At 39.9% G+C, this 19,444-nt stretch overlaps 1 protein-coding gene across 1 annotated transcript in view; it reads right to left on the bottom strand.

Moving 5' to 3' along the window:
- Nucleotides 1-19,444, bottom strand: part of LOC100619627 (laminin subunit beta-2-like) — a 51,378-nt gene that overhangs the window by 23,874 nt on the left and 8,060 nt on the right. The window contains exons 13-18 of the mRNA XM_056805074.1: nt 18,639-18,718; nt 18,357-18,513; nt 17,819-17,968; nt 17,447-17,605; nt 17,238-17,359; nt 16,985-17,105 (exon numbers count right to left, since the gene is read on the bottom strand). Of these exons, the coding sequence (XP_056661052.1) occupies nt 16,985-17,105; nt 17,238-17,359; nt 17,447-17,605; nt 17,819-17,968; nt 18,357-18,513; nt 18,639-18,718 (789 nt within the window). The remainder of the gene's footprint in view (nt 1-16,984; nt 17,106-17,237; nt 17,360-17,446; nt 17,606-17,818; nt 17,969-18,356; nt 18,514-18,638; nt 18,719-19,444) is intronic.

The raw sequence follows: 19,444 nt of genomic DNA, 5'->3' as shown, positions 1-19,444 counted from the left end.
CACCTGGAAGGGCTCACAATATACCTGGTGTCGGCTGCCACAGGGTTATGTTGAAAGTCCGAGCTTATTTGAGCAAATTTTGAGCCAAGACACAGACAATATAACATTTAAAAACAGCAAATTAATCAAATATGTAGATGATCTACTCTTGGCTTCAACAGATGCAAAAACATGTCAAGAAGATAGCAAACACCTTCTTTTGGAATTGCACAAAAGAGGACATAAAATCTCTAAGGATAAAGTTCAGTGGTGTCTCCAAAAAGTAGACTATTTGGGATTCATCTTGACTGCGGGTGCTCGTTATATTTCTCCAAAACGAATTGAGAACATTTAAAAATTGAGTGCTCCTACCACTAAGAAACAGCTGAGGGCAATTTTAGGAGCAACAGGGTTTTGTAGACAATGGATTCCTTGCTATGGGGAAATCACTAAACCCCTTATAGCATTAACAAAGGATTCGGTTCCTGAACCCCTCAAATTAGAGCCTGAACACTTGTCAGCTCTATCAGATCTAAAAAAGGCTATCATGTCTGCCCCTGCTCTAGGCATCCCAGATTACAACAAGCCATTTACTTTATATGTGCATGAGCGAAGAGGAGTAGCCTCTGGAGTGTTAACTCAGACTTTGGGACCTTCTCAGCGCCCAATTGCTTATTATTCTGCCCAACTAGACCCAGTAGCAGCAGGAGCACCACCATGCCTTAGAGGAGTAGCTGCTACAGCCTTACTAGTAACAAAAACCGTTGATTTAGTATTGGGATGTCCATTAACAATAATGTGCCCACATGAGATAGCAGCATTATTGATAAAACATAGAACACAGGCATTCTCGGATCAGAGAATTACAAGGTATGAAATAACCTTATTAAATAGTGAAAATATTACCTTGAAACGCTGTTCAACTCTTAACCCTGCCACCTTGCTTCCAGATTTACCTACTTCAGGAGAACCATTACATAACTATGAAACATTAGTGTCCATGGCAGAAAAGCCTCGCGATAATCTCTTGGACACTCCCTTAGACAATGCAGATCTGATTTTATTTACTGACGGTTCCTCTTTTATGAGGGATGGCATACGTTACACTGGAGCTGCCGTAGTCTCAGAATTTGCCACTGAATGGTCAGCTTCACTACCTTCTAACATTAGTGCTCAAGGAGTAGAACTCATAGCTCTAAAACAAGCTTGTATAATTGCCAAAGATAAAAAGGCAACAATTTATACGGATTCTAGATATGCTTTTGGCATTTGTCACTCAGTCGGGATACTATGGCTCCAGAGAGGATTTTTAACCTCAGCTGGAAAATCCATAGCTAATGCAGAAATTATTAATGAAGTTCTTTCTGCTCTCAAACTGCCTAAAGCCCTAGCTGTAGTTCATTGCTCTGCCCATACAGGTGGCTCTGACCCTGTCTCTAGAGGAAATGACTGAGCAGATGCAGCTGCAAAACTAGCAGCCATAGAAGGACCTGGATTAATTTTAACATTAACAACCACTGGAAATTTAAATTTATCACTTTCCTATAATGAAAAGGAAGTGGAAAAATGGAAACAAAAATTTAAAGCAAAACAGATTAATGGAGTATGGGTGTCATCTGAAGGAAAACCCCTGCTCCCTAGAAGTTTCTATAACCAAATTTGCCAATCTATTCATAAAAACAGTCATTTTGGGACCCAGGGCATCGTGGACTCTGTCAAGAGAGTATGGATAGCCCCTGGTATAACTACTATAGCCTCTAAAGTATGTTCAGCCTGCTCCATTTGCCAGGCATATAACCAACATGCATATCGTGGAAAAGCCTTTGGGGGACGTCCTCTGGCTTACACACCTTTTGAACATCTACAGATAGATTTCATAACGATGCCAAAGGCTGGACGTTATAAATTTTGTCTAGTAATTGTAGATCAACTAACCAGATGGCCGGAAGCATTTCCTATGACCCGAGCCACAGCAGATTTTGTTGCAAAGATACTTTTAAAGGAAATTATTCCTCGTTTTGGCCTGCCAGCATGTATTGACTCCGATAGAGGGAGTCATTTTACCGATTCTGTCTTAAACCAAATATATTCTTGCTTGGGGATAACTCCAAAATTCCATGTTCTGTATCACCCCCAGAGCTCAGGCCAAGTGGAGAGGATGAATAAAGAACTTAAGACTATGATTGGCAAATTATGCACTGAGACCCATTTAAAATGGCCTGAAATTCTCCCTCTGGCCCTATTTTATCTTAGAAGCAGGCCTAGAGGAGACTTACATATTTCACCATTTGAGATGCTTTTTGGACATCCGCCTATACAGGCTAAGCCTTTCTCCCTGGCTTATACATCGCTATTAGGGGGAGATATTACTATTGCTTCCTATATACAGGAGTTACAGCACAAACTACGTGAACTTCATGAATCCGGAGCTGCAGTACAAGCTGGACCATTAGACTTTTCTCTGCATGACCTGAACCCAGGAGATAAAGTTTATATCAAGAATTTCAAGTGATCTGGAGCAACTCAACCTTCATGGGAAGGTCCATTCCAAATATTATTAACTACTCCAACATCTATAAAGATTGGAGAAAGGGACTCTTGGATTCACTGCTCCCATGTGAAGAAAGCATCTTCTGCTGAGACTGATTGACTCTATCCTATCATATGAACTGATTGACTGTATCTTATCATATGAATTGGAGATAATAATCCATAGACAAATGGATGCTGTTTTTTCAAGAATATATTGAATTACTGATTTTTTTCTTATTTTTCTTATTTCTTTTCTTTTATTTTTTATCAGAATATTTGATTTTTTTCTCATTTTTTGTACTGAAGGTACACATAATTAATATTAATATTATTTTTTTTCCTGCAGTAATACAAGTTAATATATATACTCTTGCTATAATATCAATATATGCCTAAAAGCTTTAAACTATGGGAACCTGCCATTTATTGATAAAATATTATAGGACTGTGATTAATGTTTGTGTCTGATTCCAGGAAAAGGGATAAAAACAAGGAGCACAGACTAAACCTGGATAGTGCCAACAGAGCACACAAGAAATATTAAAGTGAGACTCAAGGTTGCGACTCTTAACTTATGTTTAAGTCGTAGGACTTCCTTGTATCTACACTCTTTACGAAGTACTTAAACAAGTACAAAGCTTGACTATCATGCTGGCTCCCTATATCCCTGAATGAAAAAAAAAATCAGATGAAGGAATGACATTTCCCCATCAAAATAGAATTCTAATTCTTTTCTTCTTATATTATGGCAACTTCCTATAGTCTTGGCTACAAATGGCTAAGTGAAATATTACTGCATCCTGTCCTACATACTTGTGGGATAGAAATTACTTTAAACTGGACCTATACAAGGCCTATTTTGAATTTTTCTTATGTCTTTGATTATTTTTCTATTCTTTTGATAATTGACACATATACCCCCATAACTGAACATTGCATTCTGAGCTAAACTTGATATTTTTTAATACTTACTTCAGGGGGGGATTGTATTTTAATTTAAAATCTAAGAATTTTTTTATTTTTGAATTTTTTTTTGTTTGAGATTGTATTTTTATAAAAATCCAAGAATTTTAAATTTTGTTTAAGATTTTACTGTTATAAAAAAAAAATCAAAGATTCTGATTGTTTGAGAAAAGATCTTCAAGAAAGAAGCTTGAAAACTTTTATATCCAGAGAATGAACTGTTGCAGAAAGATGCCAAAAACCTACACTTCATCAAGAAGATCAAGAATGAACTTTGGATGTGATTGATTGGACTGAACTTTTGATTGAACATTTATTGTAATTGTACACATTTATGCCAAAAGGGACTGCCCCTAATTTGGCTTTCTGTCAATGCACCTAGCAAAACATTGGTTTTGCTTTCTTTTCTTTTCTATTTCCTCTCTCACTATTCTAATTTCTCTTAGAAAATTGAATATTGCGTATATCTATAGTTAGAAGTGCATTTAGAACTACAAAATGATTATGTTAAATGATCAATGGGGAGACTAGTCTCCCAATGATCATCAGGGGGGATTGTAAACCTTAAAATTTCTTAGACTTATAAATGTTGGAAATTTCACCATTGGGAAATTTCATACTTGAAAAATTTCTTACTGATAGTCTATTGGAATGTGAACTCCATTGGCATGGGATGTTCCTCCTCCTCCCTACTTAAGATTACTTTAGGACAGAAACCTTTTGCTGAACAATGGACAGGGCTTTGACCTATGCTTAAGCATAGAACAGGAAGTTCTTTGAGTCATGATTGATTTTAGAATTGATACAATAGAGATACTTGGAATGACAGAACCAGGTCTTGGAAAATACAATTTCCACCCCACTCAGTCCTAACAGGATTTAGGAAGGGCTGCAGCAAAGGATCAAGATTTAATTATTTGAGAATATGACCTTCAACAGACATGTGCAAAGCCACAGACCTCTGGGCGGTCCTGGGTTAAGCTAGAGCCACCATTGGCACAGGGAAGACATGGACAGTGATTGGTAGATGTGAGAACTGAGGGGAGGGAACTTGGATGGTTTCCTTAAAGAGAGAGGGGTCTGAGGACTAGGTGTGGTTGGTTGGAGAGGTTTTGCTCTGAGAGGTTGTACTCTGAGAAGCTTGCTCTGATGGAAGCTGGAGGTGGAGGCCCCTGAGACTGTTTCTCCATTTTGGTCACGTGAGTGATAGGGACTGATCTCTTTTCTTTGCCTCAGCTATCTAAGGGCTTGGGCCTTTTGGCCCAGCCTAAACAGAAGGGGTATTTAAGCCCTATTCCCTTCTCTCCCCTTTCTCTCTCCCTCTCTCTCTCTAATACCTTTCTTCCTCCTATTTGTAATTAAACTCCATAAAAGGTTGACTGCTGACTTGAGTTTTCATTTAGGAATTACATAGCTGAATTCCTTGGCGACCTTAAATTAATATATATCAGTCTTTTAAAGTGATTTCCTTGTCACACTCCCATATCTCTACCTCCATACCTGGACTTTACATTCCAGCCAAACTGGACCAATCACTAGTGGCTCAATCTCCACCTCTCTTCTTATGTCCCTGAATTCACATATTCCTAGAACATCTGTCCTCACCCTGGCCCTTTCTTCTTTGAATCTCCAGTCTAGGTACTTCAATTTCAAATTATCTTAATACCCTCAATTTAACAATTTAAAGCAATCTCTCCCTCATCCAATTTTCTGGAGAATTTTATTTGGATCTTGCTTTGGTCTGTTTTACATTTTCCCTAGCCTTATATTTATTTAAGCATATGTTGAATCTCCCCAATATTCCTTTCTTCTTCTTCCCCCTTACCTTCTATCTTAGAATCATCAATACTAAGGATTGGTTCCAAGGCAGAAGAGCATTGAGGACTAAGCAATTGGGGTTTTGACTTGCCCAGGGTCAGACAGCTAAATAGTGTCCAAGAGTTTACAGTTGAACTCAGGATCTCTCATCTTTAGGTGTGGCTTTCTATCCACTGAACCACTTACCTTCCCCCTCTCCTTTCTTTTTACTCCTTGTATTCCCAGTGCAAAGTAGAAAGCTTTGAATGTAGTAGGTACATGGTAACCTAAGAATTAAATTGATTCTCCACCTAGATGTATCTTTGAGGGAATCACTGTGACAAGGAAATCACTTTAAAAGACTGATATATATTAATTTAAGGTCGCCAAGGAATTCAGCTATGTAATTCCTAAATGAAAACTCAAGTCAGCAGTCAACCTTTTATGGAGTTTAATTACAAACAAGATGAAGAAAGGTATTAGAGATAGAGAGAGAGAGGGAGAGAGAAAGGGGAGAGAAGGGAATAGGGCTTAAATACCCCTTCTGTTTAGGCTGGGCCAAAAGGCCCAAGCCCTTAGATAGCTGAGGCAAAGAAAAGAGATCAGTCCCTATCACTCACGTGACCAAAATGGAGAAACAGTCTCAGGGGCCTCCACCTCCAGCTTCCTTCAGAGCAAGCTTCTCAGAGTACAACCTCTCAGAGCAAAACCTCTCCAACCAACCACACCTAGTCATCAGACCCCGCTATCTTTAAGGAAACCATCCAAGTTCCCTCCCCTCAGTTCTCACATCTACCAATCACTGTCCATGTCTTCCCTGTGCCAATGGTGGCTCTAGCTTAACCCAGGACCGCCCAGAGGTCTGTGGCTTTGCACATGTCTGTTGAAGGTTATATTCTCAATAATTAAATCTTGATCCTTTGCTGCAGCCCTTCCTAAATCCTGTTAGGACTGAGTGGGGTGGAAATTGTATTTTCCAAGACCTGGTTCTGTCATTCCAAGTATCTCTATTGTATCAATTCTAAAATCAATCATGACTCAAAGAACTTCCTGTTCTATGCTTAAGCATAGGTCAAAGCCCTTTCCATTGTTCAGCAAAAGGTTTCTGTCCTAAAGTAATCTTAAGTAGGGAGGAGGAGGAACATCCCATGCCAATGGGGTTCACATTCCAATAGAGTTCCCACTATCAATAGGAAATTTTTCAAGTATGAAATTTCCCAATGGTGAAATTTCCAACATTTATAAGTCTAAGAAATTTTAAGGTTTACATCACTCTGGTCCTCTTCATCTAAACTCAAAAGCTCAGAGTAATTACTGACTCATCATTCTCCATCATCATCCCCACAACCAATCAGTTTTTCCTAAGACTTATCCTTAAGGTTCTTTTCAATGGCAAGCAATCAACCTTGTGGCTCAAGGGTTCAAGGGCTTCCTCTCTTCCTTTGCAGAGACTACAGGGGAGCTCAGAAACATAATATTCTGACATAGAAACTGATAAGCCATCTCATCACAACTCCCCAATACTGCCATTGCTCAATATGAAAGGGAAGATTTAGGATTTATAACAGAAGCCAACTCTCTGCTATGAAGACCCAGCTAAAAAGTCCGGCACTGGAGTTCACCATGGAGGTTGGAGTTTGGAGTTAGTTGGAGGAGCTGGGTCTCTGCACTCAGTTCAGGAGTTGAGCATTTCAGTGAAGGACTGGAGTTTTGCTTGGGATGATCTTGTGGTTGAGAACCTATAAGTATCATTGATCTGGAAACTTTTTGAACTGGTAGAAAGCCTTGTAGCTTCTGGATGTTTGTTGGAAATAAATAAGCAGAATCTTTCTGTTTAAAAAAAATACATTGACTTCTGGGTAAGCATGGCAGCAGATTAGACACAGCTTGCTTCCCTTCCTCAGACCCAATGATACAGATGACCTCAAAAGACTCCCAAAAAACCATCCTCATAAGAACGGAGGGAATCTACAGCAGGGAGCAGCACTGAAGGTATGTGGGATATGGGCATTTCCACACTATAAGGGAACAAAAAAGCTCCCATCCAAACCTGATCGGACCTACTTTCCCCCCCACACCTATGGAGCCAGAGTTAAAGTCAGCGTGCCAGAACCAATGAGTGAGGGAGGGGTTCACCAGGAGTGAGCAACAGGCAGTTCCAGGTCTGGGGAGCTACTAAGACCACCAAGGACTTACCCCTGAGATCAGTAACACCCAAAACCCCAGCAGGCAGGCAAGGGGAGCTCAGACCTTGGGCGCTCAGAACCAGCACACCATAATCAACGAGTGTGTGAAGTGCATCCCTGAAGTGAGCAAGGGGCACCTATAGGTCTTGGGAGTTAACTAAGACCACCAAGGACTCACCCCTGAGAGCAGTAACACCTGAAATGTCGGCAGGCAGGGGAGGGCAGACCTTGGGCTCCCCTGGGAAGATAGCCCAGCTGTGGAGAATTGAGAGTTGGCCCAAGGCAAAAAGCCTTGAGCATTAGATCCATATACAGAGAGCTAGCTCTCCTCACTGAGATTCCTGACTGGAAAAGGGAAGGGAAAACCATAGAGATGGCAAACAGTACCCAGGAACAACTTCCAAACACCAAGAAAAGCAAAAAGAAGAGGTTGACTTTGGATAGTTTTTATGGAGGAAAAATACAGAATACAGAGGTAATAGCAGAAGAGGAAACCCAAATAAATGCTCCAAAACCTTCCAAAAGAAATGGAAATTGTACACAAGCTCTTGAAGAATTTAAATTGGAGGTTATCAAAAAGATGGAAGCCTTCTGGCAGGAAAAATGGGAAATAATGCAACAAGAATTTAACAATCTGAGAGACAAGAACTCCCAATTGGAGAAACAGCTGGAAGCCTCAAAAAGCAGGAAAGACCAAACTGAAATGGAAAACCAGACTTTAAAGACCAGAATTAGGCAACTGGAAGACAATGATCTTGCAAAACAGCAAGAATTAATAAAGCAAAGTCAAAAAATTAACAAATTAGAAGAAAAAATAAAATATCTCACTGACAAGGTGACAGATCAGAAAAACAGAGGAAGAAGAAACAATCTGAGAATCATTGGTATACCTGAAAAGCCAGAAATAAACAGGAATCTTGACATCATAATACAAGATATCATCCAAGAAAACTATCCTGAGATTATAGAACAAGGGGATAAAATAGACATTGAAAAAGTTCAAAGAATACCCTCTACACTAAATACCCAAAAGATAACTCCCAGGAATGTAATTGCCAAATTCCAAAGCTTTCAAGCTAAGGAGAGAATCCTACAAGAAGCCAGAAAGAAACAATTCAGATACCAAGGAGCTCCAATCAGGATCACACAAGACCTGGCAACTTCCACACTGAACGACCGCAAGGCCTGGAACACGATATTCAGAAAGGCAAGAGAGCTGGGTCTTCAACCAAGAATCAGCTATCCATCAAAACTGACTACTGTAAACCTCAAAATTTCTCAGACTTATGAATGTTAGGGGTTTCCCCCATTGGGGAATCTTCTACTTAAAAAAATTCCCTAGCAGATGGTGAGAACTCTACTTGAGTGTGGGGGCTCCTTGCCTTGGGAATATCCCTACTCCACCCTACTTAGGACTGCTTTAGGACAGAGAGGTCCTTGAGAACAATGAAAAGTACTTTGATCCATGCTTATGGAAGGGACAGGAAATTCTTTGAGTCATGACTGTTTTAGAATTGATACAATGGGATACTAAGTACCTATAAAGGTGGGGCAACTTGTAAACTACATAAACCTAAAAGGGTGATAACTTATTCAGAGGTTTTTTCTAATGAAATTTGTAGACACAGCAGCATTTTTTCCTGACTTACTAAAGAGATTAAAACTACTCAGCTGTGAATTCAAAATGGGCGGTCCTTTAGAAACATCTACAGTGATTGGTAGATGTAAGGACTTAGGGGAGGTGACAGAGAAGATTTTGCCCTTAAAAATAAGAGCTCAGGAAGAGCTGGGAAGTCATTCTGAAACATTCAGATTGGAGAGACTCATTCTGAGGAGACTGATTCTGAAACATTCAAATGGAAGAGGGAGCTGGTGAAAGCAGCTGAGATGCTGCTGGCCTGGTGTCATTAGAAATCCTTACTTAGACAGATCTTATGGTGAGTTATAAAAAACTGACTGATTTCTCTTTTAAGACTCAGGTCTAGGCCATATTGGCTTGACGCCCTTCATACTTATTCCTTTCTTACTCTCTCTCTCTTTCTTTGATTACTCATTGTATTGTTAATTAAAATCTCTATAAAACCCAACTGACTTGGGTATTTGAATAATTGGGAATATTTCCCTGGCGACCATCTTATATTTGATTTTAAACCCAAAACACTGTACTGAAACATATTTCTGCGGTCAAACTTACTCATCCTCTTTTATATCTATCACAATTTATATCGTCCACTATTTTAACCACTACAGTTTAAGACATCAACCATTTAAATCTCACACTACATACTTCCAGGGGAAAGTATGGGCATTCAACAAAATAGATTTCCAAGTATTTGTAAAGAAAAGACCAGAACTCAGTGGAAAGTTTGATATCCAAACACAAAGAGCAAGAGAAACATGAAAAGGGAAATATGAAAGAAAGGGAAAAGGAGAAAAATGTGTTTTTTTTCCTTTTATTCAAACTCTCTTCTATAAGGTCTACATTTAGATCAAATTATATAAATTAATATGTGGGGGAAATGTTATGTGTAATTCTCAAAAATTGTATGCATTATTAGAGTAATTAGAAGAATCACTCACAGGGAAAGATTAGGGCATAAAGATGATATGGAGAAAGGGGGGAAAAAGAAAGAAAAAGGGAGGGGGGAATCGATGATGGTATCAAGATATACTTGAAGAAATAGAAATAAATTAAATATAATAATCCTTGTCACACAAAGATACACATGGGAAGGGGAAGAGAAGAATTCTCTAATAAAAAGGAGAGGAAGAGAGTGATAATTGGTACTACTTAAACCTTACTCTCAGTGAAATCAAATCTGAGAGGGAAGAGCATCTAGATCCATTGGGATCTTGAATTCTATCTTATCCAACAGGGTAAGGGAGAAGGGAAAATTAAGGGGGGTAAGGGAGAGGGAGTAGAAGGATGGAGGGAAGGAGAGGGGGGAGGGAAATTAACAGACCCTAAAAAAATAAAAAATGTTTAAAAAAAGAAGGGAACAAAAAGGGAGGGGCTAGAAAGGGAAGCATATCAAGGGAGGGGACTAGGGGGACTGATTTAAAGTAAACCACTGGTTTAAAAGGTTATGGCAAAAGAAGAAAGGTCAGAATTAGGGGAGGAGATCAAAATGCCAGGGAAGTCACAATTGACAATCATAACTTTGAACGTGAATGGGATGAACTCACCCATAAAACATAGACGAATAGGAGAGTGGATTAGAATCCAAAACCTTACCATATGTTGTCTTCAAGAAACACACATGAGGCGGGACACACAAGGTCAGAATTAAAGGTTGGAGTAAGATCTATTGGGCCTCAATTGATAGAAAGAAGGCAGGAGTTGCAATCATGATATCTGACAGAGCCAAAGTAAAAATAGACCTGATTAAAAGGGATAGGGAAGGTAAATGCATCCTGATAAAAGGGAGTATAGACAATGAGGAAATATCACTAATCAACATGTATGCACCAAATGGTATAGCACCTAAATTTCTAATGGAGAAACTAGGAGAATTGAAGGAGGAAAAAGATGGCAAAACTATATTAGTGGGAGACCTGAACCAACCACTATCAAATTTAGGTAAATCAAATAAAAAAATAAATAGGAAAGAGGTGAAAGATGTGAATGGAATATTAGAAAAATTAGAGTTAATAGATATATGGAGAAAAATAAATAGGGACAAAAAGGAATACATTTTCTTTTCAGCAGCACATGGCACATTCAAAGACTGACCATGTACTAGGTCATAAAAACATGGCAAACAAATGCAGAAAAGCAGAAATAATAAATGCAACCTTTTCAGATCACAAGGCAATAAAAATAATGATCAGTAACATGAAGAACCAAATTAAAAATCAACTGGAAATTAAATAATATGATACTCCAAAATCGGTTAGAGAACAAATCATAGAAACAATTAATAATTTCATTGAAGAAAATGACAATGGTGAGACATCCTTTCAAACCTTATGGGATGCAGCCAAAGCAGTACTCAGAGGAAAATTCATATCCCTGAGTGCATATATTAACAAATTAAGGAGGGCAAAGATCAATGAATTGGACATGCAAATCAAAAAACTTGAAAGCGATCAAACTAAAACCCCCCAGAAGAAAACCAAATGAGAGATCCTAAAAATTAAGGGAGAAATTAATAAAATTGAAAGTGATAGAACTATTGAACTAATAAATAAGACTCGAAGCTGTATTTTGAAAAAACAAACAAAATAGACAAAGTACTGGTCAATCTAATTTAAAAAAAAAGGAAAGAAGAAAAGCAAATTAACAGTATCATAGATGAAAAGGGGGATCTTACCTCCAATGAAGAGGAAATTAAGGCAATCATTAAAAACTTTTTTGCCCAATTATATGGCAATAAATATGACAATCTAGGTGATATGGACGAATATTTACAAAAATATAAATTGCCTAGACTAACAAAAGAAGAAATAGAATTCTTAAATAATCCCATATCAGAAATAGAAATCCAACAGGCCATCTAAGAATTCCCTAAGAAAAAATCCCCAGGGCCAGATGGATTCACAAGTGAATTCGATCAAACATTCAAAGAATAGCTAATCCCAATACTATACAAACTATTTGACATAATATGCAAAGAGGGAGTGCTACCAAATTCCTTCTATGACACAAATATGGTACTGATTCCAAAGCCAGGCAGGCCAAAAATGGAGAAAGAAAACTACAGACCAATCTCCCTAATGAACATAGATGCAAAAATCTTAAATAGAATACTAGCAAAAAGACTTCAGCAAGTGATCAGGAGGGTCATTCACTATGATCAAGTAGGATTTATACCAGGAATGCAAGGATGGTTCAATATTAGGAAAACCATCCACATAACTGAACATATCAACAAGCAATCCAACAAAAACCACATGATTATCTCAATAGACGCAGAAAAAGCCTTTGATAAAATACAACACCCATTCCTATTAAAAACACTAGAAAGCATAGGAATAGAAGGGTCTTTCCCAAAAATAATAAACAGTATATATCTAAAACCATCAGCAAACATCATCTGCAATGGGGATAAACTAGATTCATTCCCAATAAGATCAGGAGTGAAATAAGGATGCCCATTATCACCTCTATTATTCAACATTGTACTAGAAACACTAGCAGTAGCAATTAGAGAAGAAAAAGAAATTGAAGGTATTAAAATTGACAATGAGGAGACCAAGCTGTCACTCTTTGCGGATGACATGATGGTCTACTTAAAGAATCCTAGAGAATCAACCAAAAAGCTAGTGAAAATAATCAACAACTTTAGCAAAGTTACAAGACACAAAATCAACCAACAGAAGTCATCAGCATTTCTATATATCTCCAACACATCTCAGCAGCAAGAATTAGAAAGAGAAATTCCATTAAAAATCACCTTAGACTATAATATAAAATACTTAGGAATCTATCTGCTGAGACAAACACAGGAACTATATGAACACAACTACAAAACACTCTCCACACAACTAAAACTAGACTTGAGCAATTGGAAAAACATTAACTGCTCATGGATAGGATGAGTTAATATAATAAAAATGCCATCCTACTGTAAACCTTAAAATTTCTTAGACTTATAAATATTGGAAATTTCACCATTGGGAAATTTCATACTTGGAAAATTTCTTACTGATAGTCTATTGGAATGTGAACCCCATTGGCATGGGAGGTTCCTTCTCCTCCCTACTTAAGATTACTTTAGGACAGAAACCTTTTGCTGAACAATGGAAAGGGCTTTGACCTATGCTTAAGCACAGAACAGGAATTTCTTGGAGTCATGATTGATTTTAGAATTGATACAATAGAGATACTTGGAATGACAGAATCAGGTCTTGGAAAATACAATTTCCATCCCACTCAGTCCTAACAGGATTTAGGAAGGGCTGCAGCATAGATCAAAATTTAATTATTTGAGAATATAACCTCCAACAGACATGTGCAAAGCCCAGACCTCTGGGCGGTCCTGGGTTAAGCTAGAGCCACCATTGGCACAGGGAAAATGATGGACAGTGATTGGTAGATGTGAGAACTGAGGGGAGGGAACTTGGATGGTTTCCTTAAAGAGAAAGGGGTCTGAGGACTGGGGGGTGGTTGGAGAGTTTTGGCTCTGGGTGTTTGGAGAGGTGCTCTGAGAAGCTGGAGGTGGAGGCCTCTGAGACGGTTTCTCCATTTTGGTCACGTGAGTAATAGGGACTGATCTCTTTTCTTTGCCCCAGCTATCTAAGGGCTTGGGCCTTTTGGCTCAGCCTAAACAGAAGGGGTATTTAAGCCCTATTCCCTTCTCTCCCCTTTCTCTCTCCCTCTGTCTCTCTATCTCTAATTCCTTTCTTCCTCTTGTCTGTAATTAAACTCTATAAAAGGTTGACGGCTGACTTGAGTTTTCATTTAGGAATTACATAGCTGAATTCCTTGGTGACCTTAAATTAATATATATCAGTCTTTTAAAAGTGATTTCCTTGTCACACTACCCAAACTTATCTATCTATTTAGTGCCATACCCATTGAATTTCCAAAAAACTTTTTTACTGAATTAGAAAAAACCATAACAAAGTTAATTTGGAAGAACAAAGGATCAAGGATATACAGGGAAATAATGAAAAAAAAAACACAAAGGAAGGTGGCCTTGCAGTCCCAGATCTCAAACTATATTATAAAGCAGTGGTCATCAAAACAATTTGGTACTGGCTAAGAGACAGAAAGGAGGATCAGTGGAATAGACTTGGGGTAAATGACCTCAGCAAGACAGTCTATGACAAATCCAAAGACCCCAGCTTTTGGGACAAAAATTCACTATTTGATAAAAACTGCTGGGAAAATTTGAAGATAGTGTGGAAGAGATTAGGTCTGGATCAACACCTCACACCCTACACCAGTGGTTCTCAACCTTTCTAATGCTGTGACCACGCAATACAGTTCCTCATGTTGCAGTGACCCCAAACCAAAAAATTATTTTGGTGGCTACTTCAAAACTGTAATTTTGCTACAGTTATGATTCGGAATGTAAATACCTGATATACATTATGTATTCTCATTGCTACAAATTGAGAGGTTGAGAACCATTGCCCTACACCAAGATAAACTCAGAATGGGTGAATGACTTGAACATAAAGAAGGAAACTATAAGTAAATTAGGTGAACACAGAATAGTATACATGTCAGACCTTTGGGACAGGAAAGATTTTAAAACCAAGTAAGACTTAGAAAGAATCACAAAATGTAAAATAAATAATTTTGATTACATCAAATCAAAAAGGTTTTGTACAAACAAAACCAATGTAACTAAAATCAGAAGGGAAGCAACAAATTGGGAGATAATCGTCATAATAAAAACCTCTGACAAAGGTCTAATTACTCAAATTTACAAAGAGCTAAATCAATTGTACAAAAAAATCAAGCCATTCTCCAATAGATAAATGGGCAAGGGACATGAATAGGCAATTTTCAGATAAAGAAATCAAAACTACTAATAAGCACATGAAAAAGTGTTCTAAATCTCGTATAATCAGAGAAATGCAAATCAAAACAACTCTGAGGTATCACCCCCACCTAGCAGATTGGCTAACATGACAGCAAAGGAAAGTAATGAATGCTGGAGGGGATGAGGCATTAATTCATTGCTGGTGAAGTTGTGAACTGATCCAACCATTCTGGAAGACAATTTGGAACTATGCCCAAAGGGTGATAAAAGACTGCCCTTTGATCCAGCCATAGCACTGCTGGGTTTGTACCCCAAAGAGATAATAAGGAAAAAGACTAGTACAAGAATATTCATAGCTGCGCTCTTTGTGGTGGCCAAAAATTGGAAAATGGGGGGATGCCCTTCAATTGGGGAATGGCTGAACAAATTGTGGTATATGTTGGTGATGGAATACTATTGTGCTAAAAGGAATAATAAAGTGGAGGAATTCCATGGAGACTGGAACAATCTCCAGGAAGTGATGCAGAGTGAGAGGAGCAGAACCAGGAGAACATTGTACACAGAGACTGACACACTGTGCTACAATCTAATGTAATGGATTTCTCCATTAGTGTCAATGCAATATCCCTGAACAATTTGCAGGGATCTAGGAAAAAAACCACCACCCACAAGCAGAGGACAAACGGGAGTAAAAACACCGAGGAATGGCAACTGCTTGAATACAGAGGTGGAGGGGATATGACTGAGGAGAGACTCTAAATGAACACCCTAATGCAAATACCAACAACATGGAAATGGGTTCAGATCAAGGACACATGTGATACCCAGAAGAATCATGCACTGGCTATGGGAGGGGTGGCAGGGGGGAGGGAGGAAATGATCTTTGTTTCCAATGAATAATGGTTTAAAATGACCTAATAAAATAATATTTAAAAGGAAAATAAATAAATAAAAATAAAAAGCCTGGCATTAATTCAGATTGACTCGACTCCTCTCCTCTGGCTCACTCTCACCTCATTTCCCCTTTCTCATCTCCCACTCACAGATACATTTTTCCAATTCCACAGCCACATACAAACCAGGGGGTCCCCAAGATACTATCATAAATGCCAGTCCCTCATTCCAACTGTAATTCTCCACTTCAGCCCAATTAGACCACAAATATGCTCATTCTATGTACACATTCCTAGGGTCTTCTAAGATTTCTCAGTGTTTCTTCAATAGGTCTGAGGAGTGATTGACAGCTATAGACAGGGAAGTTCTGCAGGGAAGGCTGAGAGAGAAAGATGTCTACCTTTTTATCAATAAGCCTAGGGCTGAAAATTGTTGATTCTACCTTTGTACTTTCCTATCCATCCATTCTTCTCAAAATGTAGGGAAGTCATCATTCTAGTCCAGGTCCTTACTGCCTCTTTCTGGATAATTACAAAAGCCTCCTAACTGGCCTCCCTGTTGCCTGCCGTCACCCTATGCTCAGATTCAACCTTTATAAAGCAGTCAAAGCACAAGTCCAACCTTGTCACTGATCAAGAATTTTTTGTGACTTATTTTTGACTCCTAGGTAAGTCTGAACTCCTGGAACCCAGTGCCCTCATACTGTCTCCCCAGCATCTCTCTCTTGCCTCATCCTAAACTTATTTCTGCCTGCTCTCCTTAATCCCCTATCCAGAATGCTACCTACCTTCTTTGTCTTCAAATCCTAGCTGTCCTGTATGGCCCAACTGAGAGGCAGCACAGAAGAATACAAAGTGTACAAGAGTCAGAGGATTTGGAAGAAATCCCAGCATTGACACTAAAAACCTGACTGGCCTCAGTTTCCAGTAAAATGAGAAGGTTGGACAAATGACCTTGGAAGTCCCTTCCAGCTCTGGATCTGTGAGCCTATACTTGCTATAAATAAATCCTTGCCTGATAGCCCAGCTCCCACAGGGCCTTCCTTCAAATGTCACTCCTGTTTGGGAGATCTCAAAACTGCTAAATGTGCTCTGAACCCAATACTGGGAACAGTAGGGCTCAGGGGAAGCCTTGTGGAATGAAGAGATGTGTTAGAGAACCAAAAATATTGGGAGGTAGGGGTCTCAAAAAGCTCACTGAGTCTAGCAGAATGGTTCCCCCAGCGAGGCCCCGTGTACTTGTCACTCGACGAAGTCTCAAGGTCACCATGTATCTGGTTCCAGGTTCAAAGCAGAAGGGTCTAGATAGAACCACAGCTCTAGGGGGAAAAGGGAACGTTAATGCAAGGCTGATGTCTATGTTCACCCTTCCCTTTCAGTTCTTTGCTACTTGGTCTCTTCCATATTTGCATTCATCTAATTTTCTAGATCCCCCTTGACTGAATTCATACCTGTGCCTGGGAGGTAGGGCCACCTGGTAGAGTTGCTCTGAGGGCAACACGTTGGCACAACGAGTGCTGCTGGGCAGAGAGTAGGCTCGTACACTGACAAGGGCCTCCCAGTCCTCAGGGGCCTGAAAGTGCCAAAGGGCCAAGGGTCAAAGAGATTCCCTCTCTATTCCCCCAGCTCCTCCAGCACCCCAACAGTCCCTGTGCCTGACCTGAGCTTCATAACGTAGCACAATGTCATACTCCATGGCTCGTGGCACTGAAGGAGCCTGGAGCATGAGACCAGCCCTGTCTTCAATCCTGGCAAACCCAGAGCCTGTCCAAGATGAGGTATGAGGGCCCCTGTCCCAAGGCTTGGGCTCCACAGCAGCCTAGGAATAAGACAGAAATAATATGCCTCCCTCTAAATTGTGAGGCCTCCAAGGAAAAATCTGGCTCTCTCTGCTTTATCACCCCACAGACTGGGAGCTCCTCAAGAATAGAGCTTAGGTCTGTTCTTTTCCTATTACCCTAGGAAGCTCCCTTAGTACATTCTGGTTTCAAAACCTTCTCCCATCTCTAGAGCTTTCCCATCAACTCTTCACCTTGGATAGTTGGTGGCTGTGACGTCCACGACGAGTAATAGGGAGAGGGCAGGCGATGCTACGTTGGCGCCGGAGCCGGGGTCTGAGCCTCTTCAGCACGGGTCCTGTTGTTGGCAGGCAGTTGGGGGTGGCATCAGGCAAAAGGGATCCCTGAAGGATAGCAGGGCTGAAGGTCCAGGTCTCCTCCTACTTGTATACTCACTGCTAGAGTTGCTTCTATCTTCTTTGTCCAGCTACTACTCCAAAATACCAACAACCCCACCTCTTTACCCCTTTTCAAATTCTCCCATTATTTAGCTCAGAGCCTCACAAAATCTCTAAGCCAGTGGAGTCCTCCAATGGCACCTGGGAATCTATACAAGAACAGGAATTACTTCCATAACATCCTGATGGGTGGTCATTCATCTGGAGACTTTCTATAGTGAGAAACTCATTATCTTTTATTCAAGATCCTCCTCCAGAAAGCCCTCTCTGATTGATCCTGTCCTCTGCCATCTCTTCCTCTCTCAGGTTCAATATTTGGAGCTCATATACTCACAGGTAGCCGTGGGTCAGAGGGCTTGAGTCTCTGCCCAAGCTCTGCCTCAGCTATGGCTTGGTCCAGGGCTGCACAGAAATAACCAGACTGGAGCTCAAGGCAGTTCCGACCTTGTAAGTGAGGGCGGCAAGGACAAAGGCCTTCCCCTGATGAGCACCTAGTGACCCATGTAGTAGAAAAGGAAAGAATGAATTTGCCATTGCTGGCCCCTGGCACTGCCTCTAATCCCCCCTTCCTCTAGCTTCCAGGCTCTTGACCAAACCCTATTGACCAAGTCCCTACCTGTTGCTATAGGCTCCTCCAAAATCACAGTCACAAGGCCGGCAACCAGTAAAGTCATTGCTTAGTCCCCAGAATTCTGGCTGCAGGGAGAAAGGAGGGGAAGAATCATAAATTATTTGACATTCCTGAAGGAGTTAAAAGTTTACAAAGAACTATCCTCACAGCATCCCCTCCAGGTAGAAAATATGGCTATGAGTATCCCCAGTTTATAGACAAGGCCACTGTGGCTCTGGGAAGTTAAGATGATTTGCACAAGGATATACAAAGTCAAACCTGGAACTCCTGTTTCTAAACCCCAGGATTTGATACCAAGTACACCATGCTGCCTCTCAAGATGATCAGGGATCAGCAGTTTTGGCATCAGAGGGTGGTACTCAGAGGTTGCTAATTCAGAAAAATCTTGTGAAGTTTTCTGTCTAAATGTCGATAAAAAATGTCTATTTTCAAAAAGAGCTATAAGTAGGGTAAAGCAACCAGGGTTTTTCCCATGGGGCCCACATGGCAGAGAGCATATTTTCATCCTACAGCAGCTCAAAGATCACCATCCTTGCCACTGCCGTGGGCCTCTTCCTACCTTTTTCTCCCAGCCCCTATGAGAGCACTAGAATGACTTATCCCAACCCACTACAAATTTCTCCAAAAATCCAGTCTCTCTGGAAGAGGCTTTAAAAAATGATGAGACTGAAGGTCTATGGGAACTATTATACGCAATTTTAAACCTGGTCTCAAGCTAACAAACACAAAGCTGTGTTGTGATGAGTGCTGCTAGTTCTTTGGGAGAGTAAGGGATGATCAAGAGAAAAACA

The sequence above is a fragment of the Monodelphis domestica genome, chromosome 7 (genome assembly GCF_027887165.1).
Source record: "Monodelphis domestica isolate mMonDom1 chromosome 7, mMonDom1.pri, whole genome shotgun sequence".
NCBI classification, from domain to species: Eukaryota; Metazoa; Chordata; class Mammalia; order Didelphimorphia; family Didelphidae; genus Monodelphis; species Monodelphis domestica.
This window is presented reverse-complemented; position numbering and strand designations above follow the sequence as displayed.